A 26,284-nucleotide genomic window follows, 5' to 3' on the forward strand; every position below is an offset into this window, starting at 1 on the left:
TCCATTGTTGGAAAACCCCATCCAGTTCAGTAATGTCCTTTAGGGAAGGAAACTGCCGTCCTTACCTGGTCTGGTCTACACGTGACTCCAGACCCACAGCAACGTGGTTGACTCTTAACTGCCCTCTGGGCAATTAGGGATGGACAATAAATGCTGGCCCAACCAGTGACACCCTCATTATGTGAATGAATTTTAAAAAAAGTCTTGCAATGCATCTTGTAGAAGGTACACGCTGCTGCTACAGAGTCTTGGTAATACAGGGAGTGAATGGCAAAGGTGGGATGTTACTGAAGCAGGCTGCTTTGTCCTGGATGGGGTTGAGATCTCGAGTATTTTCTAGCTGCACCCAGCCACACAAACTGAGCATATTCCATCACAGTCAGTACTGTGTTCCATAAACTAATTTGTTTGATTAATGTTACGATGAAACAAGAGCATTCTGACCCTAAAGGAGAGAAGGCTAGAGGGGTGAATGGCCCTTTCCCTGTTCCTCTGATCCAGTGTAATTGGATCAAATCTATGTCCCAGTGTAAAGCCTACTGCACCTCATCACAAATGTGGCTCAGGAGACCATCCGTGTAAAATAAAGTTGACATCTTGCAGGGTTCGTTCAGAAAGCTCCCGGTGGGCAAAAGCCCCAAATGGGAAGCTCCAGGTCAGGAAGTCTACCTCGTGTCTTCCAGCAGACAGCGGAGTCACAGAGTGAAAATATTCACTCAGGAAGAGCACTGGGGGTTTCCTCTGTAGAAAGTTGTTGCTGCGGAAACCAACCAGAACCGAACTTAAACCATGGGGCGGAAAATAACAGAACTGCCGAGAGCTCGCTCATTAAGATAATGGAAACACAATGTGACCAGAACACATCGAACACGGAGGATAAGAACCTTTCGGAGGGTGCAGGAAGGAAGTGCTGGCTGGTTATCACATCTGATCGTTCATGTGTTTTTGCAACAGAATAATTCTGAAGTGTAATGGGTTACTCACCGCATCCATTAATGTAAACTGCTCGGCCACCACACTCGCAATGAAGGAGAGGAAATCGGGCTTTTCATCTTCAAATCCATTCTCCTCCACCAATGTGTAGGTGCAGTTACTGTGATCAGGCGCTGGAAAGACACAACCAATGGGGTTAACTCACATTACAATGACCCCTTTTACACAAACACACACATTACAATGACCCCTTTTACACAAACACACACATTACAATGACCCCTTTTACACAAACACACACATTACAATAATTCCCCACACAAACATATAAATTACAATTACCCCTTTTATACACACATTACAATAACTCCCGACACACACATATTACAATAACTCCCCACAAACACACACAATTACAATTACCCCTTAATAAGTAGCCAAGTTGTGTTTGATGGTGCTATTTCTGGGATGTTTCACTCTGTTACAATTTCTATGTAAGTGCAAATTGCTTCGTCCGGTAGTTGGGGTGACATTGCAATCTACAAAGCTAGAAACACAGAGTGTGACCAAGTGTGGATATACTGCATATTAACTTTCTGAAACAGAGTGTTACTGGTAGGCCATTATAACAACAGAAGGGACTTGTTTACACTCGCACTGGTGAAGACAAGGGCTTGTAACCTTGTCGATTTTTTTTGTTTCATTCCCCCCCTTTACCCTGTATTAGTAACTTTGCTGGTCTTCTTCAAACCAGCAGCCATGGGATCCCTCCCTTCCGCCTGAGCAGACAGACAGGGCTGGGCTTTAAGGTCGTTCCCCCCAGCCGGGCAGCACTCCCTCGGAGCAGGACCAGAAGGTCACCAACCCTGGAGCAGAACTTGAACTCAGAACCTTGTGGATTGCAGGGGAACGCGCTGCAGCAGGAGTCAGTGTGGGTTGTGTTGGGGGCTGGGAAGAGGGGGAGGGGTGTGTCTGTGTGTCTCTGTGCGTGTTTGTGCGTTTGGGTGTATGTGCATGTCTCTGTTTGTGTGTGTGTGTATATACGCATGTGCGTGTGCGTGTGTGTGTGTGTGTGTGTGTTGGGGTGGGGGGCTGGGTCAGGGCTGACATACCATCCTGATCGGGCTCTGCTCCCTTGTGCCTTTGGAAGGTGCCGAGCAGCGTTTGAGCACGACGCTGCAGGTCTGACTCAGGGAACATCTGACGGATGTAGGCGTGGAGATGCTTCAGGCAGGAGTAATCTGGTGGCTTCCTGAAATCTTCCGAATACTGATCCAGCCAGGCACCCAGGATCGATGAAATGGTTCTGAAAGAAAGAAAGGGGAGAGAGGATGATAAACACTCAGCAAGGTTTGACAAGAAACATGACTGTCAGAGCTCCTCTTCAGAGCTGAGAGCGGAGAGACCGTACAGATCACATGGATCTATGTGTGGACAGAGCTCACCTAGTTCATCATTGCTTTACCCCCCTCACACAGCAACTACAGTCTACTCTTCATACACCCCAACAGGTCCCCTGAGGAAGACCTGGCAGTGTCTCCTTTCTGCCCCAGTGATGGTCAAAGCCCAATTTCCAAAAAAGGTTGATTAGGTCCAAAGGGTTTCCAGGGTCACTGCCTGCTCCCCCTGCCACAGTGACAATGAGTGGAAGCTACCATCACCAAGGAAGGTGAAGCAGTCTTCCTGTGAAAACTGATCCCAATTTGGAGGCACTGTCCCTTTAACCTTCTGGGTATCAGTGCATCCCGAGGCCAAGCAGCAGCACGAAGGAGCCCTTACTTTTTCAATTCCAGCCTGTCGTCTGGCGTAAGCTTGGATACATCTCCATTCATTTGGTGCAAGTTTCCATATCTGTAAGGTACGAGAGAAGTTAGAACAATGAGAGAAATGGGTTCCAGAGAAATGGGGGGGGGGGGGGGGGTGTAGGCCATTCAGCCCATGAATCACGCCACCATTGAGCTAGATCCTACTGTCCGTCTGCTTTGATGTTTTCCCGCACTATCCCCACATCCCTCGATCTCTATAGAAATCTATTGATCTCCGTCTTGAACACACTCAGTGACTGAGGCTGTACCATCCTCTGGGCTAAAGATTCAACATTCTCTGAGTGAGGACATTCCACCTCATCTCAGTCCTATACTACCGACATGTTATTCTGAGACTGCTCTGTTTCTGGAATGTTCCGGCCTGGGGTAACATCCTTCCTGTTGTAAGGAGTTGTCTCACTGATATCACCTCTCGTTCTTCTAAATCCTCGAGAATGTAGGCCCGGCCTCCTCCATCACACAGGAATCAGACTGATAAGCCATTGCTTTATAGGTCAACACTGATTGGTGGCTGTGCTGTCCTATCCTAAAAGGTCCCCCATCCAGTCTGTTACGGTTTGTGCTGGGTCAGTTGTTGTGGGACTGAGTTACTCAGATCCCAAGGGTCTCAAAACCCAGTCCAATGTGTGGACTGGGTCAGTTGGTCAGGAAAGGGGTCACTGAGTGTTCCAGCAGATGACAACTCGTCCAATTCACCTTGTTTCATGACAGAACCCAAACAATCCCAGACGGGCTCAAGGAACAACCTGTAGCCATTGGAATGTACCCCGTGGCCTGAGAATCCATTAACCTCCCATCATCCTATCTACCCAATAAGTAACCCTCGGCAACTTGGTGGCATCAGCTGGTGACTTAGACCACAGAAACAGGCTATTCGGCCCCACACACCCTTCCTCCCAGCTTACCAGCATGGACTTCTCTCTCACAAACAAAAACAGAAGTTGCTGGAAAAGCTCAGCAGGTCTGTCAGCATCTGTGAAGAGAAACCAGGGTTAACATTCTGGTCTGGTGACCCTTCCTCAGAAAAGGGTGACTTGTTCAGAGGGTCACCGGACCCAAAATATTAACCCTGGTTTCTCTTCATAGATGCTGCCAGACCCACTGAGCTTTTCCAGCAACTTCTGTTCTCTCTCTCTCAAATGTTTGACTAATTTATTGTGTCTATGGTATTCACCTCAACTACTTTGAATGGGAATGAATTCCTCATTCTAAACTACTCACTGGGTCAAGACATTTGGATTGATGAGTGACTATCTAATTTCAATGGCCCACAGTTTTGCTCTTCCTGACAAGTAATCACGACCTTTGGATATACCCAGGGAAACCTTTTTAACCTCTTAAAGACCTCTCTGACAGCTCTGCCCCACCTCGGGCCCTTGCCTGCTATTGGAGGTCCCACCAGGCCTTTTACCTGTTCAGCAGCAAGTCCAACACTTGTTTGGTTGAGGCAAAGGCACGGTAAGTGCACAGGAAGATGGTGACGTAGGTGGAGTCATTGCCTTTGAAGGCGGAGACCAGATATTCCACCAGTTTCTCCAGTGTCCCGGCCTTGATGGTCCGCACTTTGCACGTCTCGTACAGGTTCATGGCAGGTTCGCTGTCTACCTGTGAGTGGGAGAGTAGTGGGGGTTGGGTGGGGGAGGGAAGGAAAGGCAGGATATGGTCACTCTCTGAGGGAGGTGGGTTTACAGACACGTCCAGCTGCAGGGAGAACATTGCGTCCCCACACGCCAAGTGAACAAACGGAACACAACATTATCTCTGCTGCTGCAGTATAACGTGAGCATTGTTGCTGAGTACAAGACCAGCAACAACAAAACATTCAGAATGCTACTCCCGTGATGACTCAGGCGAGTTTATCCAGGGAGTGGCAGAATAATAGAAGACAGCTTCATATCCGCCCGTCCTCATAGCATTAATCCCGAGTGACTTCCGCGGTAATGAAAGGACGTCACAACTCACCTAAAGAGCACTTTATGAAGTCTTACATTCTCGTAAATTGGGGAAATGTATCAGACAATAGGCATAATACAAGCTCCCACAGACAACAATTATCATAATGACCCAGATAATCAGGGAAATGATGGCCAAGACAACAGGAACTACTGCCTTGAATATTCTCTATCCTTCACTGAGGGCAGATTGGGCCTTGGTTTGGGATTTTGACTAAAAGGTGGTGCCTCTGACAGGACAGCATCCCCTCAGTGTCTCTGCACATTTGGAGGTGCGCAGCCATTGGGGTTGGGGACACTGTCCACTCACAAGCTGCGCTCCCTTTAAACTGTAAAACGGACAAACCGCACACAGCACAGCTTAGTGTGCTGAGGGCAAATGTTGTGTTCCTGCATGAGGAGGATTTAAATCAGCAGTGACTATCTGTCCTTACGGGGCCGATACGTTGCAGTTAATGTTTGGTCTGTAAAGGACAGAACATGGCAAACGGTCCCACCCCTGAACCCCATCAGCTGAGGCCATGTGAATGCAGACTCACTGAATCTGGATGCAACTGTCTAATTGGTTTGTTACTGCCTCACGGAATATTTTAGTGAAATGCCAGGGACAGATGCTGAACTAGGAATCCAGCCGTAAACTCCGGCTCAGTACGGAGGGGGGGGCCTGCTTTGTTGGGGGAGGATTTCCACCTCTCAGAGCAGAGTGAAACCAAGGCCCACCCCCTGCCCATTCAGGTGGGCACACTAAATTCCGTCAAACTATTCAAAGAAGGAGATCCCCTGTGTCCTGGACAAGGATTTGTCCCTCAAACACAGCGATAAACGGATTATCTGGACATCAATTTGATTCTTGACTTTGGGATCTTGCTGTGGTGAACGCATCGCCAAATTCCTCCCAAGTGCATCTGAGCTAGGCGCTATAGAAATGAAGGCTCTTCATTGGTTTTACACGAAAGGGATTAGGTCATTCAGCCCCTTGAGCTTGTTCCACCATGCCACGAGGTCACGGCTGATTTATGGCCTAGCTCCATATCCCTGCCTTTGGCCTATCTCTCAATGCCTTTGTTTAACAATAATTTCTCTCTCTCTCAGATTTAAAATTAACAAATGATTTGGCATCAACTACCGTTTATGGAAGAGGGTTACAAACATCGAACACCCTTTGTGTGTAGAAGTGCTTCCTAACATCTCTCCTGACCTTAATTCTCAGACTATGTCTCTTAGTTCTTGAGTTGCCAAACAGTTTCTCTCTACACAGTGAATATCTTCCCCCAGCTTCAAATTTATTAAAGACTCATTGCTAAAACCTTTGACGAAGAGTGTCAACAGCATCGAGAGGGCGGGAATGGGAATCGGGGATTACAAGGAACATGAAACCGGAAACTGGGTGTGGGGTTGTTAGAGGGCGAAATCCTCCTTTCTCAGAGGGATTCTGTGCAGTTATTAATGTCCGCTCACTGCTTACCCCCAGCCATCGCTGGCCTTTGCTTGCTGCTTGATGCACCTGAACTCTCCTGAGCGTTATCGTGTAGATGGCACCATCTTCAGTTTCCTCACCAATCTCCTGTGCAGCGCTCTGAAAAGGAAATGAAATGGTGAGTGCTCTCTCTGATCCGTTAAAGCCCAGCCAACTCAATGCACGTGGTATTAGCCATTTTTTTTTTACTTGCAGAACTTGGGCCCCACTATCAGGGGGTTACTGCCCATCCCCAAATTACCCAAAAGTCAACCACAATGTTGTGAGTCTGGAGTCACATGTAGACTGACAGTTTCCTTCCCTAAGGGAAGTTAATGATCCAGATATTGTCCAACAATCAATAATAGTTTTATCGTTTTCATTAGATGTTTAATTCCAGATTTTATTTTAAAAACTAAACTCATTTTCTACCCTGCTACAGTGCAATTCGAATCCAGGTTTCCTGTGTAGTGATTGTATTGAGGTCAGCCAGGTGAATCTCATAGAATAGGATTTTCCCAGTTGGACCAGGTTAACAGCCCCAATCAGGGAGCCCTGGCTGACAAACAGAAACAGGAGTGTCAGAGGTTCTGCTCACTCGGAGAGCTGGCTCGGAGGGAACTGGGTCAGAATCCAGGGCTCTCCACATGTAAATGAAGGGCAACTTGGTGTACGGGATACCAGCCTGTGTGGAGTTATTTCACCCAGAATCTTATTAATCTATTGATTAATAATCTAGAAATAATATCACTTAGGTCATCATCTCCCCAAGTCTCAAACCATGTATGAAGGGGTTAAAGGCTATAGGATTCAGGGGTAGCCAATGGGGGACAGAGAAATAATGACTGTCAGTTGTCCTTCGTCTAGGAAGCCTGAAAGTTGCTTATCCTTTAGATGGTTTACAAAGACTGACCAGCATGGTGTCAGTAAGCCACACTGTAAAGGCTACATTCTGCTTTGTCTCAATTGTTGATGAACAAGGTGATTTTCTGGTTCATTAAGTTGTCTCCATTGCTTTCTGTCTTGCCCCAAGTCTTAACGTATAGCTGGACGGCTACTGAAAAGTGGAAGGAACATCACCATAGCGATACTGGCACGGTGATCCATTAAAGTCCTGTTGCCAGGCACAAATTGTACTTAGCACCCTGTTCAGTCATGCTCACAATTACCAGTTCATTGGGAAGAAACAAAAGCGAACTTCAATAGTGACCTCAGTGAAGTCTGAAGGATTATGAAGGAAGGTGCTGAGAGTTGACCCAGGTAAGTTTGGTTTACGTGGCAACTGCTTCATGGCACAGTGGTTAACACTGTTGCCTCACAGTGCCAAGGGTTCGATTCTAGCCTTCAGTGACAGTGTGGAGTTTGCACATTCTCCCTGTGTCTGCGTGGGTTCCCTCCAGGTGCTCCGGTTCCCTCCCACAGTCCAAAGATGTGCAGGTCAGGAGGACTGGTCGTGGGAAATGTGGAGTTATGGCGATAGGGTGGGTGGGTCTGGGTGGGATGCTCTTTGGAAGATCAGTGCAGACTCGATGGGCCAAATGGCCTCTTTCTGCACTGTAGGGATTCTATGATTCATTGGATGGATTCCAGCAAAGAGCAGAGTGGACTTGTTGGGCCTTTTCTTGTTAAAACATTTTCTGATCTTATGATGCCACTCTGATGTAGGAGGATATAACTAGCTGAAGTGCTGGTAACATGTTCGTAGTGCTAGACCGTGCAAGGCGAGCGCGAGGTGATGGTTTGGATATGGCATCCATCACTAGGCATCTGCCACTAAAAAAGGCCACTGATGCTTTCTGACCCAGTGAATGGTATACTGGAGAACCTAAAGGCACCAGAGACCTGTATCTACAGTAGGATTGCCAAATCTGGTTGGGCCTATTCCTGGAGATCATTATCACATAATCCTCCCACCGGATATTTCATTTCTTTCACAGACTCCAGTTCAAACCTGGACAGCCCTATATCTGGGAGGGAGCTTAGCAGAGGGAAGAAAACAGCCAGGGATTAGAGGGCTGGGAGCAAGGATACAAATTCAGTGGGATGAAAGGCCTCATCAATGACAAACCGTCACCACTTCAAACACAGGAGAGCAACCCAAGTGGTAATGAAACCTGATCAAACAACTAATGATGTAATGAGTGCTCCACACACAATAAGTCCTTCATCTCACGACCCGGGAGCATCACCACTAAGGGACCATTTGCAAGTCTCATCCCTTTCACTCAGCGTACAAAGGCGGGGTTTTGAGAGGACATTCACGAACATTTTCTATTGAGTTGAATGCCCCAAATTGAACTTTCCAGGGAGGCAGGCTAGAGAGCAGGGAGAGAAAAGTACACTTCTTCAAATTTTCCATGGAAGGATGGAATTTATGGGATAGTCCCTAGCACAACATTCAGAAACTGCACTCCTTGTGCAATCATGGACTATGTGGGTTCTTACTAGTTGAACATCAATGGGCTCTTGCTGTGCTTGTGGTGGTCAATCACTACTCACTCTTGACTTGATGTTTGTCGGAGGTGGATATTCAGCTGAAACTTGAATCAGGGATTTACAACTGACTGGGTGTAACATGACTATGACAAATACTCAGAGCTGAGGGAACCACTCTGGCCCCAATGTTTTGGAATGCAAGACTCTGGCCAACTCGACCCATATCTCATTCTGTCCCAGTTTGTACCTTTGATGGCTTCTGCCCTTTCCTGCACTTAACCCCTTATTGTTCAAAAGGAAGTTCTGAGTCAATCCTTCAGACTGATTTTTTTCTTAATTGAGTTTTTGCCCATTCCTGTAATCCAAATGTGTTTTTATAAACGTTAGGAACCATGGGGAGTCTGGATAGAGGAGATCGAGACAAGTTGCTCCAAGTGACAGAAAAAACAAGTAGATATGGATCCGAAATGGCAGAGGCAACATGTGGGGAAATGACTAGTTAGTGTCTAAGACTAACTCTTCAGGGTTATTGATGGGGACCTGGATAACCACCTGAAGGGAGAAAAACAATTTGACAAGTCTACTGGGAAAGGACGGGGAATTAAAGGCTCCATATAAATGCACGTTATTGTTGCCGCAGGATCTACCCAGAGCGAGGGCATGACCTCTGCAATCAGCAGTCAGGTCTACTTTTACTTAGCAAAACCAGAAATTACTGGAAATTACTCAGCAGGTCTGGCAGCATCTGTGGAGAGAAATCAGGGTTAACATTTCAGGTCCAGTGAACTGTCCACAGAACTGAGGAAGTTCTGAGGAAGGGTCACTGGACCCGAAATGTTATCCCCGATTTCTCTCCACAGATGCTGCCAGACCTGCTGAGCTTTTCCAGTAATTCCAGTTTTTGATTCCGATTTCCAGCACCTGCCTTTTTTTTTGAGGTTTGAATTGAATTGAATTGAATTTACTGTCACGTGTACCGAGGCACAGTTAAAAGCTTTGTCTTGCGAGCAATACAGGCAGATCACAGAGTTAAGTGGCATATATAAGTCAATAATAGATTAGCAGCAAAAACAAAAACACAGGTACAGGCGAATGTTGAGAGTTTGTCAGTTTGTATCTACGTTTAGTTAAAATGGGTGGTGCCCATGCCAAATCTGTCAACAATTTGTGCGTAGACTTCTCTCTGTCATGATAGTGTCTGCACAGTCTTGGGGCAGAAGCCTTTTTAATATGGTCCTTTCCAATTGAAGAGTTGTCTGAACTCTGCACTGTCTCTCTGGGTGTTTCCTCGAGCAGCGAGGGCTGTAACAAAACCCGGACTGGACTTCACTGGAAGGTGAACTATCTTAACTGAACATTCACACACAAACACACGTAACATCTCCAAGAGCTTCCCAGTGTGACATTCAGCTGCTGTTATCGAGGTCGAAACAGCAATCAGCCAGTGTGCCTGGGGTTTCCCAAAGTGGTCAATCAGATAAATGATTAGTGAATCTGTCTCTGGCGATATGAGCTTGGGCAATGAATCTAATCGGGGGCACCATAGGAGACTCACTCCCTGGCCTGAGGGCAGTGTCTGTTTTGCAGGGAGCACCATGCAAAAACATCGGCACTGAAAATAAAATTATGATGTGGAGGTGCCAGTGTTGGACTGGGGTGGACAAAGTCAGAAGTCACACGACACCAGGTTACAGTCCAAAGGGTTTATTTGAAATCACAAACTTTCGGGGCACTGCCCCTTCGTCAGGTGAAGTGACTTTGTCTATAAATGACTATCATCTGGTGTTGTGTGAACCATAGAATCCCTACAGTGTGGAAACAGGCCCTTCGGTCCAACAAGTCCACACCGACCCTCTGAAGATTATCCCACCCAAAATCATTCCCCATTACTCATTTACCCCTTGACTAATGCACCTAACCTACACATCCCTTAACACTATGGGCAACTTAGCACGGCCAATTCACCCTAACCTGCACATCCCTTAACACTATGGGCAACTTAGCACGGCCAATTCACCCTAACCTGCACATCCCTTAACACTATGGGCAACTTAGCACGGCCAATTCACCCTAACCTGCACATCCCTTAACACTATGGGCAACTTAGCACGGCCAATTCACCCTAACCTGCACATCTTTAGATTAGAGTTTCCCCGTGCATACAGTGAATTGTTGAGATATGGAATGTGCCAGCTGAAAGGGTGGGGGAGTCTTAATCAATAATAAGCTTCAAAAGAGAATTGGATATAAACCTGAAGGGTGGAAAGCACTGCCAAGTTGAGGCAAAGTCCTCCCATTCTTCCAGACCATAGGGCTGCTCTCTCCTTAGGGAGAGACGGCTGGTGGTGGTTTAACCTGAGGGTCACTGTGCTTCAGGTGAGGGGAGGGGTTGGGAAGGAGAGTCAGAGAATCCCTACAGTGCAGACGGAGGCCATTCGGCCCAGTGATGTTACACCCCACCCTCCGAAGAACATCCCGCACGATCCCCCCGGACCCTGTGTTTGCTGTGGCTAATTCACCCAGCTCCTTTGTGATAAGTCTCAGCCAGTAAGGGGTTTGAACCCATCAGAAACCAGCCGACTGAGCTGAACTGACCCCCCCCCCCCCCCAGGAACGGGCAATGGAGTGGAACTAATGACACAGCCCTAACAGTGTGACAGTCTCCTGTTGTGATCCTGCATCAACTTTAAGAGCACAGATCGTGAAAAGGCCAGTGCTAAGAAAGATTTCCAGAAGTGTTAGCTATGAGCATGGAGCACTGTCCCTGGGCCCTCTGAGTGACTCGAATGTAGCAGTTGAGTGGCTCCTATCACCTCCGCAGCCTCCTCTGCTCACAGCCGTTAATGACTATCTGAACAGGCAAACAGTGACATTCAAAGATGTCGATGTCTTTCTGATAAAGGCCTGACCAGCTTGTTTGCGGAAGGAACGGACAGCAGTTGTTGCTAGCAGTCGAGTGACGACACGCTCGGAGGATGCTGTGGCTGCATCGTGTTCAGAAGGGGCTGGCCCAGCCAGCGACACCCACATGAATGAAAACTGAACCCAGCCCTTTCGAAGGAGGCACGAGGCAGGAGCAGCCCCTGGAACCAACCTCAATCCGATAACAGGTTCCCACTTTCCCTTGATTCCCGCCTTCCCCAGTTTTAAATTTTCTCAACAATACAGCGTCCCCAACCCTCTGGGGTGCAACTTTTGAGTGAATTAGAGTCATAGGGATGTACAGCACAGAAACAGACACTTCGGTCCAACTCGTTCATGCCAACCAGATATCCTAATCTAATCTAGTCCCATTTGCCAGCACTTCGCCCATATCCCTCCAAACCCTTCCTATTCATATACCCATCCAGATGCCTTTTAAATGCTGTAATTGTACCAGCCTCCACCACTTCCTCTGGCAGCTCATTCCACATACGCACCACCCTCTGTGTGAAAAAGTTGCCCCTTAGGTCCCTTTTAAATCTTTGCCCTCTCACCCTAAATCTATGCCCTCTAGTTCTGGACTCCCCCACCCCAGGGAAAAGACCTTGTCTATTTATTCTAATTAAGTTGGTTGGCTTTCTAATCACAAGGGACTATAATTTTATGCGCCCCCCCCCCCCTCCAAGTTTGACTCTCTGAGCCCCAACAGCATTACAGTGAACGGGTGCCTACCCCTTCCAACGGCCCTTCCTTTGCTGGAGAATGGTATGTAGAAATGACTACAGTTCTCCAGATGGGCTCTGTCTAACTGAAGCATCATTTCCTTCCCTTTATAATCTAACCATTCCACCCCCCCCCACCCCCACCCCACCCCCGTGAGGTAAGAGCCAACGTTGCACTCCTGTCTGTTTTCTGCTGATTCTGGAGCACGAGTGCGAGCAGCAAAACTGGGCTCCGTTACAATGAACTCACTCCCCAGCCAGAACGTCTGGGTTAGATTCATGCCTCAACCAGGGCCTCCAAAGACAAATCGCCTGGTTGTTTATCTTTCTGCTCCCTCTGGGATGAAAGCAAGAGCTCCGTGCTTTGCCGAGACAACAATAACAACTTGCATTTGTGCAACACCTTCAGGGAAGTGAACGTCCCAAGAGCCTTCACAGAAACAATAATCAAATACGTTTCTGACGACAGGCCACACCATGGCCTGGAAACCAAATGCAGGGCCTAAGAATTAAAGCCCTGGGTGGCAAACAGGCAAAGTTGCCAAAGGTGGACCGATCAAAAATGTCGCAGAGGCTGGAATTGAAAAGGCAGGACTTTATGTATAATTCACAACATGAAGCACTTTGGGATGCCTTGATTATGTCACGAGAGGCTTGGCTTGAAGTCGATTATGAATGGCTATTTGAGAAAACTAATGAGACTGGACGGGTGGTGGTAGCAGGACTTTAAATAAAAAGGGGCAGCTGCATTAGTCCATTCGGTCCATCTACCATCTATCAAGACCTCAGCTCCACCAGCCCACATGTTCCTGCATTTTCTCAATATCCAAACATCTACCATGCTCTCTCCTGAACATACTCAATGACAGGGCATTCACGTGTCTCTCGAACAGATTCACAACTCCTCAGTTGAAGAAATTTCCCTTCATCCCAGTCTGAATGGGCCAAGCCTGTGGCCGTGTGTTCAATCTTAGTGTTTTTATTGACTGTTTCATCCCCCTCAGGGAGAAAGAAATAGATCAGTTGGCCTGTTTGGAAGTTTCCTTTTCTCCAGCCAAAGGAAGCATTTATTTGGCCCATACCCGGCCAAGCCCCTCAATAGTTCACTTCTCCTTTGCCTGTACTCCAGGGAATACAGGCCGACTGGAATCCCTACAGTGCGGATACAGGCCATTCGGCCCAACAAGTCCACACTGACCCTCCGAGGAGTAACCCACCCAGACCCATTCCCCTACCTTATTACTCCACATTACCCCTGACTAATGCACATCTCCCGTTCACCCCTGAACACTCTGGGCAAATTAGCATGGCCAATTTCCCCAACCTGCATTTCTTTGGACTGTGTGAGCAAACGGAGGAAACCCATGCAGACACTGGGAGAATATGCAAACTCTACACAGACAGGTTGCCAGAGGCTGGAATCGAACCTGGGACCCTGGTGCTGTGAGGCAGCAGTGTTAACCACTGAGCCCCCGTGCCACCCATGCTAATAGGACAACCCACCCCCAGTCTAATGAACGTGGTATCACAGAACAAGAGCTGGCCTCTTGGCCCTTTGAGCCTGATCTCCCATTCAATAAGATTGGGGCTGCTCTGATTTGAAGCTCAGCTCTGCATTCCTGCACATTCCCCAGTAAGCGTTCATCCCCTCCTGTTAAACTGCAGTTGTTCTCCAGCTGTTCATTCACCAGTGCCCTGTGTATTTCACTAATCTGCTCCAGCGCATGCATGGACACTCCCCTCTGGTTTAAAAGGTACCACCCTCTGTCTCATTCCCTACAGCACAATCTCAGAATTCATTTAAAAAGACAGTAACTAGTTACCGACATTGGTTACAGACTGGTTTTACTAGTCTCCTGGTTAGATCCCCTGACAGTGTACAGAAAACTTTACTTTCAGTTTAAAAGAGTAGAGTCAGATTTACTTTTAGTTGAAAATCATAGAGGTGGCTTCATTTTACAATTTAAAAGAGCTTTACTCTGTATCTAACCCCATGTCCCTGTCCTATTTGATGGGAATAACGTAGAGAAAGTTTTATTTGGTATCTATACCCGTGCTGTCCTGGACCTGGGAACGTTTGATGGGGATAATGTATAGGGACCCTATGCTGTCCCGAACCTGGGAACGTTTGATGGGGATAATGTATAGGGACCCTGTGCTGTCCCGAACCTGGGAATGTTTAATGGGGCAGTGTCAGGAAGCTTTATTTTCAGTTTGAAACAGTAGAGTGAGCTTTATTTTTGTAACAGCAAGGAGCACACTGTCAGCTTCCCCTACTCGCTGTATCCATAACATTCTGTCATTTGTCTGCAAGGACTCCATGTCCCTGTGGATACTTCCCACACAGTGAAGGTCAGCCCACCGGTAACCCCTCCCCCACCAATCACGTCAATGTTTCAGAAAGAACGTTACATACTGGTCCAATCTGCCCTGTTTGCATGGAGCTCCAGTAAGACCAGTAGGTCACTTTCAGGTATTACTGGCTTTGCTTTAACATCTTTTCAAGAAGAAAGAAATAGTGTGAAATGTGAAATTCCCTGCCACAGGAAACCAAAATATTGAAGGCTTTCAAGAGAGATGTCAGAGAATTCCTTTCAGAGGAGAAAAAGACCCTTCGGCCCATTGAGTCTGTACAAATCCTCCAAAGAGAATCCCTCCCAGACACAGTCCTCCACTCTACCCCTGTATTCATCACAGCTAACCCACCTAACCTGCACATCCCTAGACACTACAGACAATTGAGCAATCCACCCTAGCCGGCGCCTCTTTGGACTATGGGAGGAAACCCATGCAAACACGGGGAGAACGTGCAAACTCCACACAGACAGTCACTCGATGGGTGGAATCGAACCTGGGTCCCCAGCGCTGTGAGGCAGCAGTGCTAACCGCTGAGCCACCGTGCCGTCCATATCACTATAGTTCTTAGGACTAAGGTAATCAAAGGATATGGGGAGAAAGTGGGAACAAGCTGGATAATCAGCCACGATCATGTTGAGTGCTGAAGCATGCTTGAAGGGCTAAATGGCCTACTCTTGCTCCATGTTTCTAAGCCAAGGCAGAGCGAAAGCAATCTGAGAGATGGCCAGTTTCAATTTCCCTCCCTGATGTTTTCCTGTGGGTTCATTCCACTGCCCAGTTTCGGCACGAGCTTCAGAGCTGGTACTTCCATATTTAAGAAAGTGCGGTTACTAATTCTGTGACTGTTCTTCTGCAGTTTGGGAAATTCTGATGAGGTTGCTCAGCCGCAGAAAAACTTCCACAATGTCAGCTTCAATGGAGAGTTGATGAAATGGCACAAATACTTCCCCTTTTTCTTGTCTCAGGGCAGTTATTTTTGGGAAGGCCATTATCTCACAGATTCTATTTCTTGTTCTGTGCCTCGCGTTTATTTTTAACGCCGCTCCACGTGCTGCATGTGTGTGGGGTTTCCCCTGATGAGGATGTGCCACAGCTTCTGTCACTGCACGTGATTTCTCCAAACGACTGCACTGAAGACTGAGTCAAGGAATGTCCAGCTTGCAAGCTGGCAGATTGCTGTGGAGAACAACGTGCATTTACACAGCCCCCTTCAAGCGCGAACATCCCAAGCCACTTCACAGATCAGTAGTCAGGCAAAAGCAACCTCCTGCCTCACTGTCAGTGGGCCCAAAGTATTCTCAGAATGAAGCAAGGGTGTGATTCTTAAAAGCAAGTATGCCCTTAGATAAACTGACTACACAGAATGCAGGCTGACACCCCCAGGCTACTATAGAGGGCTTTTGCCCGAAACGTTGATTTTCCTGCTCCTCGGATGCTGCCTGATCTGCTGTGCTTTTCCAGCACCACACTAATCTGCAGTGCCCACTTTCTCCTAGTATACAGCACCAATTCACTGGTCAATTCATTTGTCAGATGAGACGTCAGTTCTGAGAATAGATTAAAGAGTTGGGACTGTTCTCCTGGGAGAGAGGATAGCTGAGATAGAGGCTTTCAAACTCATGAGTGTGTTGGATAAAATAGATAGGGAGAAGCAGTTCCCACTCATAAAAGGAACAAGAACGAGAGGGCATAGTGATGTGCAAAAATAACTTTTTCATCCAGCGTGTAGTTAGGGTCTGGAATCTCTGACTGGAAATGTGCTGGAGGCTGATTTAATAGAAACATTCAAGAGGGGCATTGGATAGTTACTTGGACAGAAATGGTGGAAAGGGATATGAAGAGAAGGCAGGATATTGGCATTCGATAACGGAGCTGGTGCAGCAACGATGGGCTGAATGGCCTCTTCTGTACTGACAGAGACAGAAGTTCACCTGCCTCTCTTCCAATCTAGCTTACTGCATCAGGTGCTCCCGATGTGGTCTTCTCTATATCAGGGAGACTGAATGTAAACTTAGGGAATGGTCCACCGAGCATCGCAGCCGGGCCCACAGAGGCTAACCGGACCTCCCAGTCACCGCCCGTTTTAATTCCCCTTCCCACCCCCTTTCCAACATGACCATCCTTGGCCTCCTTCATCGCCACAACGAACTACACTGCAAATTGGAGGAACAACACCTCATCTTCCACCTGGGCAACGCACAGCCTGGAGAATTCAACACTGAGCTCTCCAATTTCAAATAACCTCCGTTCCCATCCCCTCCCTTCCACTGCTCCCTGCCACCAACCAGATTCATTCCTCCCATTGACCAACCAGGTCGTACCCTTTACCTGTATTTACCTATCCCCACTTCCCCACCCTGCCTCCCCCCCCCCCCCTCAACCTGCAGCTCCCCCTACACCCACCCCCAGTCCTGAAGAAGGGTCATAGCCGAAACGTCAACTTCTCCACCTCCTGATGCTGCCTGGCTTGCTGTGTTCTTCCAGCCTCCAGCCCATCTCTTCTGCATTGCTGCAATTCTGAGATTAAACTGGGACTTCTGAGTGGATGTGAAAAACAAAAATCCTTGGCATTATTTTGGAAAGGTTCAGGCTGTTCTCTCCAATGTCCTGAGCCAATGTTCATCCCTCAATTAAAATCATTCAAACCAAATCATCTGGTTGTCATATCATTGTCATTGATGGGGACTTGTTGTGCACAAATTGGCTGCAGCATTCCCAACTGTAATTATCACTTCCACCCAAGTCAGAAGATAGTTCAAATCCCATTCAGTTCAAACCTTTCCTCTGAAGGTCAGTGCAGGCCTGAGGGAGTGCCACATTGTTACAGGTCCCTGTCCCAGCCTCTTTTAGTCAGCTGTTAAACAGAGGCTTTACAGGAAGCTGGGGTGAAGATTGCAACTTGCAATCTTACTATGCCTTGGTGAACACTTTCCTGTCAACCAAAGCTAGCTTTGTTCAGCTTGCTTTCGGTTTTCGGAACTTGCTGTGTGTAAACTTACAACACTGGTTAGCACTGCTGCCTCACAGCGCCAGAAAACCGGGTTCAATTCCCGCCTCAGGCAACTGTCTGTGTGGAGTTTGCGCATTCTCCCCGTGTCTGTGTGGGTTTCCACCGGGTGCTCCGGTTTCCTCCCACAGTCCAAAGATGTGCAGGTCAGGTGAATTGGCAATGGCAAATTGCCCGTAGTGTTAGGTGAAGGGGTAAACGTAGGGGAATGGGTCTGGGTGGGTTGCTCTTTGGAGGGTCAGTGTGGACATGTTGGGCTGAAGGGCCTGTTGCCACACTGTAGGGAATCTAATCTAATCTCAACACTGGTTACAGATCAAAGACTGGCAACATATCAATAGTGTTTTGAGAAGATTGCTGGGGGTATGATTGGGCGCTATATAAATGCAGGTCTGTGCGTATATAGGCATTTGTCATTCCAGAATGTTTCTGGACTGTATGTTATGCATGGATGATATTTATTGGATTCTTTCCTGCTTTGGTTAATAGAAGAATTACTGTGGTTATAATTTCCATTCAGTTAAGTTGTTCTGCAAATGTGCACACACAGAAATGGACACACACATGTACACACATATACAGAAACACACGTGTACAAATGCATGTGTGCACAGACTAACACACATGTATATATACACACACAGACTCTCACATGAACAGAAACAAACAAACAAACTGCTGAATGCCTGGCATGAGAAAATTAAAATGGGTGTTTTGTCTCTGTCTGAGGGCAGAAGGTTTCATGAGAGGACTTTTACTTACACTGCTCCACCTCTCAGTCACGATGTGGAGAAGCCAGTGTTGGACTGCGGTGGACAAAGTCTGAAGTCACACAACACCAGCTTTCAGAATACTGCTCCTCTGTCAGGTGATGAAATAAACCTGTTGGACTATAACCTGGTGTCATCTGACTTCTGACTTGGTCCAGCTCTCAATGTGGTGCCTCCTAAATGTCTCGCCTATCATTTTTTTCCGTATTTTGGTATTTTTGAGCACTGCTGAACATGAAATGCCTACTTTTTCCATTAGGACTCTTCAGGACAGCATCAGGCAGCTTCATTTTATTCAGTATTAATAAAATCTCCCCATGAATTACAGGATCGGCACAGCTCACAAACCCCAAACTTTCAACTGGGAGTCTTGACCCTCGAGACCACGTCAGATGGAACGGCAAGATTGGCAAGCCAAGTTTATCTTTTCAACAGATTAAGCAGATACTTCCTGCCAATTGTTAAATGTTCCTCTAGTTTTGTTCTGTTGACTGACTGGTGTACACTGAGGTTCTGTTTTGAGAATTGCGTCCCTGACACTCAGTCCTCTCCAGCATTCACTGAAGCTCCAGCACTGAGGCCTGAATGGGTTGTGCCTTTGGGGTACCCCTAAAGGGAAGAAGTAAGCTAGTCTCCAGCACTGTTGCCCTCACCTCTGACAGCTCAAGAAACAATCATAAAAAGACAAACGGGCGGTCTGGCTTACTGAAGGTAGTGCCTGTGGCAGTCAAGGTCAGGGACTTTCTGCTCAGAACCAAACTGGTCAGACTATCTCACAACTAGCATTTAAATTCCTGTATTGCATAACATGGGACAAGCACAATTAAGCAGTGAGCTACTGCCAAGTGTGTGTGTGTGTGTTTGTGCATGTGTGTTTGTGTTTGAGTGTGTGTTTGCGTGTGCGTGTTTGTGCATGCGTTTGTGTCTGTGCGTGTGCATGTCTGTGTGTCTGTGTGTCTTTCAGGCTGTCTGGTTACTAAGCAGAGATTATTGCTGAGGAATGAGAAAGGCTGATAGTCTGGCTATTCGACATTCCTCGGAGAGCCACAACAACCGTCAGCTTTACAGAGACATCATGTACCGAAACTGTTCCCTTACTTTGCATTAAATCACCGTCCCTCATTAACTCTCAAAACCCCGGACTCGAAGTGCAACTCAGCTCTAGTTTGGAGAGAAGAATGAACTTTACAAGCACCCTGTCTCAGGAGATTGAGGGGGAGGAACTGTCTGTTTCTATGGGGATTCTACTGCAAAACTACCACCCAGCACAAGCCTGGGTGAAGTCATTAGCCACAGCCCACAGTGTCATACAGCAGACCCTTCGGTCCTGGGAGGGAAATGAAGCAGGACCACACGGGGGCACAGGCATCTTACTCTGATGGAGATTCCACAGGGGCACCACTCTACACGAAGCATGGCACATGGAGAGGAGACTGCTCTCCAGGAACTAACACGGCTGGTACGGGGGTGGGGGGGATCTTGTGTTTCATTCTGCACCACCATCCCGCCATTGCAGCTAAGCCCTGACCACATGCCACACCCTAAAGGTCAGCTCGCCTGTGGGTAAGGTTGGCACCAGCTGTGGCACAGGTAATAGTCTTCATGAAAGGCTTCTGCTCCTCGGATGCTGCCTGACCTGCTGTGCTTTTCCAGCGCCACACTAACTTAGGCACAGGTAGCAGCTGTGTCGGAAGACTGTAGGTTAAAGTGCCGCTTCAGAGACCCGAGCACAGATTCGAGACTGACACATACGCACAGGATGGAGGGAGTGCTGCACTGTCAGAGGCACTGTTCGAGATGTGAAACCAACACCGTATCTAGCTCTCAGGCGAATCCCATGGTAATATTTTGAATCAGAACGATGAGAAGTGACTGGTGGTTCACCCTCATTCTCTGATCATACGTATGCTTCACTCACTTCATAAAAACAGATTCTTTGGTCAGTATCAGTTTGCAAATTGACTATGTTGCCTATGTTTGAACTGGATGATGCTTCAAAAGTATTTCATTGGCTGCAAATCACTGTTGGTTGTGCCAGCAGCTATATAAATGCAAGTTCTCCATTTCAGATGGAAGGTGTAGGCAGTTATCTGACACAATCCTCTCCCAACATTCAAATGAAAAGACATGTCCCAGCTTGGGAACCTGGGTGGTGCTGAGGCCTAGTTACTAGCTCAGGAATATTTAAAACCCAGCCTGTGGTCGTTGTGTTGCTGTGTTCTCCCAATAGAATTGGGCAATGATACGTTCACACACATCCAGATTGTCACATCACTCAGCCCTGAACTCCAGCCTGGGTATCAAACTGACGATATCTCAATGCACAGCACATGGTCCGATTGAAGAAAGACTGAAGCTCCAGCACTTGCGCTTAAAAATGATTATTCTGAAGTCCTAAGAAACATAAGATCTAACGATAGAGTTGTTTCCTTCACTTACTAGCTAACTCAGCAAAAGCCAAACATCATTCTTACTGATCCCTAATGCTCAGCCTCAATTGTGCAAAGCTGAACTATTCAAGGAACAAGGGAGGTGTTTAGGTGCCCATTTTTACTGATAGTGTCTAGGGAAAATATTCCCTTACACCACTTGTTCTCTCCCAGTCTCTACGCCACGGGCTAGTCACAACGGTGCACTGAAGAGTCCCCAACTCCAAACATGGCAAGCAACTCCCTCTGTTCACTTCACGGGCTTGAGTGTTTTTAACTAATGGCTACAACGGATCCTCAAGCCTTACGCTGTTTCTGTTCTCACTAAGGAGACCAGGCAGCAGAGAGAGCATGGCCTGTCCAGTCAGCTGCTGTGTTAACAGTGTTAAAGCAGTTGAGCATCGTGACTGATTTTGAGGTGTGTGCAGCTCACTGATGTCTCAATGTAGCAGTAACGCTGTAGGGAATCTTAGATCTCTTCAATCACAGAATTCTAACGCTGTATATCTAATAGTATCTGGGGCAGCACGGTGGCTCAGTGGTTAGCACTGCTGCCTCACAGCGCTAGGGACCAGAGTTCGATTCCAGTCTTGGGCAACTGTCTGTGTGGAGTTTGCACATTCTCCCCGTGTCTGCGTGGGTTTCCTCCCACAGTCCAAAGACACGCAGGTTGTGTGGATTACCAGTGGGAAATGCTGGGTTATGGGTGGGGTTGGTGCGGACTTGATAGGCTGAATGGCCATCCTGTCGGGATTCTATGATTAATGTCACAAATTCATACTCACAATAAATGCTTCGAGTAATGGTCTTGCAATAATCCCTGCTTGTCCTCCCCAAAACCCTGACCTGATCATATGACTAGAAGCATTCACAGACTGCACCAGTTGTTGGACACAATACTGGATCTATGAGAACAGATTTTCAAAAACACATTCATTCAATCACCTATTGTTATCTTGTTCAGCCCGGGCTTGACAAATAGTTTAGGACGATCAATCATACAGAGGGACACAGAAGGAAATGGAAGCTCAGTGCAGTGTTTTGTTTTTCCCTCTCTATGGCGGGCTGGAGTCAATGAGATAAAATGACTGAGTCACTCTGGAACAGGCACCAACAAACTGAGAAAGAAAAGAGCTTTCTCGAAACGCAGGCTGGTTGTTAATCAATATGGCGTTGTAAAGGAAGGATAGTCCTCTCTATTTTACAAACCATTCGAGCTCATAAACAAGCCCTCTACACCTCGGTCGCTCAGCAGCCACAGTGCAGATGACAGGCAGTCTGAAAATAAATACTGTTGCTTCCAAACTTCTTGCCTTCCAACCTCACTTTCACCTTCACTGTGTTTCCCCTGCATCAGGAAACTCCAGTCTCATAGACAAAGTGTTTGTTCCCCTCAGTGAGCTTAGTCAACACCAACTTGCATTTATATTGCGCCCTTAGTACTGTGAAACATACTTCACAGGATTAACTATCAAATGCAAAAGGAGATATTAGGCCAGGTGACTAAATGCTTTGTCAAAGAGGCTGTAATAAACTATAGTAGGACCATAAGACGTAGCAGCAGGAGCAGGCCATTCGGCCCAGTAAATCTGCTCGGCCATGTTATAGCTGATCTGATCGTCCTCAACTCCACTTTTCCTGCCTTTTCCCCCATAACCCTCAATTCCTCTTATTGGTTCAAAATATATCTCAGCCTTGAATTTACTTAACGATCCCGCTCCACTCTGGTAAAAAATTCCACAGATTCACTCCCCTCTGAGAGAAATAAAGTTCCACATCATCTTTGCCTGAACTCTTTTCTGAGAGATGATGCCCTCTGGTTCACACGAGACACTAAGGTGAAGGGAGGACATTCTGGAGTTTGGGTCCGGTTGGCAGTTTAAAGCACGTGCAGCAGTACAGGGAGCAGAGTAAAGTGGAGGTGGGGTAAGGGGATGAGATTGCAGGAGCACACTCAGACTGTCTCACTCGACCAGAAAGGGTTACCAACATTCCTCTGTAGGTTATAGCCAATTAGCAAAAGAGAGTTCAGAGTATTGTCAGGATGCAGGAAGTGAGAGAAACAGTGAGCATTCATAATATGTCTCAGTATGAATGTGTGTGTGTGTGTGTGTGTGTTTGTGTTTGTGTGAATGTAAGTGTTTCTGTATTCGTGTGTATATGTATGTGTCTGTATATGTGTGTCTGTGTGTACACGTGTCTGTATATACATGTTTGTGTCTGTATATATGTGTGTCTATATGTGTGTGTGTCTGTACACACGTGTATATGTATGTGTGTGTCTGTATATGCGTGTGCATGTGTCTGTATATGCATGTGTGTCTGTATATGTGTGTGTGCGCATGTATCTGTACACGTGTGTGTGTCTCCCCACAGGAATGAAGGAAGGACATCAAAGTCAGGCTCTACGCTGATCTTACCCCATTGGATACTCAAACTCCTTACAGCACAATTATGCCAATTTATCACTTCTATGGACTGAACCAACTCTGTCCTATTAACAGCTCTTTCAATCTCAAACCATATTTTCACACACTCAAAGGGCAAGAAGGGCAGAACTCACAAGGGAAATTTTCATCTTCCCACCACCTCGCACCCCCACACCACCCCCCAACCCGACTACATGGTGGATAATTGATGTTCACGACTGTGAGCTAGCACAGCAGTGAATCTGCAGCTCTGTGCTAGCAGAGAAAACAGTTCAGTTGTTCAAGCCCATTATGTCCATGCAGATTCCAGTCATTTCCTTTCCAGTTCAGCAGTAACAGGGTGTTTGTTAACTGCAGGCGGAACCTGGCTCGTTGTCAACATTTCACTGATTACAGAGAGAGGAAGAGCAGAGCCAGTTCCCTTCGCCTGGGAGGGTCAAGGTTCAAATTGGCGCACACACACATCTCATTGTTCAACAGGCCCTGAAGGTCCTGTAAATATCCTTTTGAAGGAGGGCTGTCACTTTTAGTAAACGGGCCCCGTAAGCTAAAATTACTGGTGATTAAGTGTACACAAGTCCTCTTGATAAAGGCTTTAACAAATTTGTTTCCCACTCACTCGTCATCCATTACCCACTGCGCTAATGCTCCTCACATAACACTGGGCTAAATCGGCAATCTGACATGAATGGGCTGGTTGGAGAGGCAGTGGCGTCATGGTAATAATACCGGGCTGGACAACTAGAGACTTACGGTAATGCTCTGGGGAGATGGGTTTAAATCTCAGCAAGCAGCTGGCAGAATCTAAATTCAATTAGACAATCAGATCTCTGCCTCTCGAAGAGCAAATGATGTTGAGGTGAACGCCAGGAGCTTCAAGAGTTCAAGGGAGAAAATTAGGGGGAAAATGATCGCAGGTGGGTTTCTCACTCAAGAAAGCCAATGCAGGCGTGATGGGTGGTTTGACCTGCTTAAGCGCTCTCTTATGATTCTGAGGATGCTCTCAGACGGGCCCCTTGGCGCGCACTGTAGAGGAAGCTGTTCCGCTTTCCTCATTCTGAGTGCCAGCTGCGGCAGAATTAACCTTGGCATCTATAATCGTGGAATTATTTGTGCTAAAGTGGGAAACCTGAACTGGGATTTAAGGAGTGACTTTCATGACCTGCAGCCACCACGCAGCTGCCTTTGAAATGTAATTCTGCTTGCAAAGCAAGAGTCCACGATTGCAGTGAGATAATGATCAGGTGATCTGCTGTTTTTTTTAAATTGCTACTGGTTGAGGAGAAATATTGTCCCAGACAGCAGAGGGAACTTCCCTGCTCCAGGCTCTTTCATGTCCATCAGAGTGGTCACTTGGGACCTTGTTTTGACATCATTCCCACCCTTGAACACAGAGACGATTGTAAAAGTGTTTCCAGGCTGCCCTGCAGATGCTCTTGGGCAGGGTCCAGAGAGAAAAAGCAACAACACTTGGAAATGATGCGACTGGTCCAACCAAAGTTCCACTTTCAGGTCTGTTTTCACCACTGAACCGACTTGATGTTCGAACAAGAAAGTGAGAAAGAAAGCAAAGGAACGAAAGAATGAAAAATAAACAAAAGAGAGGGAAGTGAAAGAGAGAAAAGAGAGAAAGAAAAAGGGAAGGTAGAAAGGAAAGGAAAGTAACTGTGAGAGGAAGAAAGGGAGAGAAGAACAAAGAGAGAGAGAGAGAGAAAGGAAGGGCAAACTAGCAATTACATAACAAGTTTCATAACCTGCGGTTGTCAAAGCTTGACACTCTAATTGACGGTTTGGTAGATTCTGGTCAGCAGACAGTCCAGAAAGTTCCCCAGTTTCACCATGAGTTTTCACTAGTTCATTTGAACTTGATGTGGAAGTGCCAGTGTTGGACTGGGGTGGACAAGTCAGAAGTCAGACAACACCAGGTTATAGTCCAACAGGTTTATTTGAAATGACAAGTGCTGCTCCTTCTCGCTCTGAAGGCTTGTGATTGCAAATAAACCTTCTGGACCATAATCTGGTTTCATTTCACTTTTGACCACATTTGAAATTCATTAAGGTCAGGGTCCAGCCAATGACCTGGGATAGGGATGGGGGAAGCAGCGGAAAACTCTGTAACCCCAGATGTTAGGATGGAGGTCAGCTACAACCTAACCCCACCTCCCACAGCTGAACAGCTGTAAATCTCCATTAGCTGAGGGCCACACTCAAAGAAGGGCAACTGGTGACGAAACTGTGTTCTCGCCAGGCTTCAGACAGAGGTAGAAGAAGGAGAAAGGACCTGATGGTCTGTGTGCCATTGAGTAGTAAAGGTAGTCAGTGCTGACTGATGCACAGAACAGCAATTCTCAAGAACTCCTTCCTCACTACCACACAAGGGAGATTCTTTGAAAGAGAAGACCTTCCTGCATTTGCTGCCAATATTCATTTTGTTGAAGGTGGCTGGAGTTTAGTTTCCCAGTATTGTGGCTTCCTTTTAGTCATTATATTTTTAACTTGAGTGTCCTTGGGCAAAGTAGAAAAACACACAATAAACCATCTGTGCTGAAGATTACATATCTGTACATTCCCACAGCCAAGACAGTAAAGGGAAAAAAAAAAACAAGACTCGTCTTTCCACTTGTGTAATTCCCCGAATCTCAAATCTCACTCCAGGGCTCGAGCTGGAAGATCAAGGGCAGTACTGAGGAGCAGCTGCATGTCAGTGTCAGAGGTTCTGTTCTTCGAATGAGACATCTGCACTCTCAGGTGGAGGCAAAACCTCTCCTGGTGCTACTCTGAAGGGGAACAGGGGACACGTAGTGAAGCAGAGAGACACATGTTGGAAGATAAAGTTGAATAATGAGGCCTTGTCAGAGACACCAACATTGTGAGATAAAGCAATTAGAACCCTTACGCTGTGGAACCTGGCCATTCGGCCCATTGAGTCCACACGAAGCCTCAGAAGAGCATCCCATCCAGACCCACTCCCCTTCCCCCTACTTCTCATGGCTAATTCACACATACATCTCTGGGCACTGCAGGCAGTTTAGCGTGGCCAATCC

At 47.0% G+C, this 26,284-nt stretch overlaps 1 protein-coding gene across 4 annotated transcripts in view; it reads right to left on the reverse strand.

The window, feature by feature from the left end:
* LOC122564935 (ral guanine nucleotide dissociation stimulator-like) overlaps nucleotides 1-26,284 on the reverse strand; it is a 185,706-nt gene that overhangs the window by 24,307 nt on the left and 135,115 nt on the right. For all 4 annotated transcript variants that reach the window (XM_043720431.2, XM_043720430.2, XM_043720432.2 and 1 more), the window contains exons 2-6: nucleotides 6,177-6,287; nucleotides 4,171-4,364; nucleotides 2,713-2,784; nucleotides 2,046-2,239; nucleotides 985-1,106 (exon numbers count right to left, since the gene is read on the reverse strand). In XM_043720431.2, coding sequence (XP_043576366.1) covers nucleotides 985-1,106; nucleotides 2,046-2,239; nucleotides 2,713-2,784; nucleotides 4,171-4,364; nucleotides 6,177-6,287 — 693 coding nt within the window. The remainder of the gene's footprint in view (nucleotides 1-984; nucleotides 1,107-2,045; nucleotides 2,240-2,712; nucleotides 2,785-4,170; nucleotides 4,365-6,176; nucleotides 6,288-26,284) is intronic.

The sequence above is a fragment of the Chiloscyllium plagiosum genome, unplaced genomic scaffold (assembly GCF_037043375.1).
Source record: "Chiloscyllium plagiosum isolate Xiang-an unplaced genomic scaffold, Cpla_swu_hap1 HiC_scaffold_21, whole genome shotgun sequence".
Taxonomy (NCBI): domain Eukaryota; kingdom Metazoa; phylum Chordata; class Chondrichthyes; order Orectolobiformes; family Hemiscylliidae; genus Chiloscyllium; species Chiloscyllium plagiosum.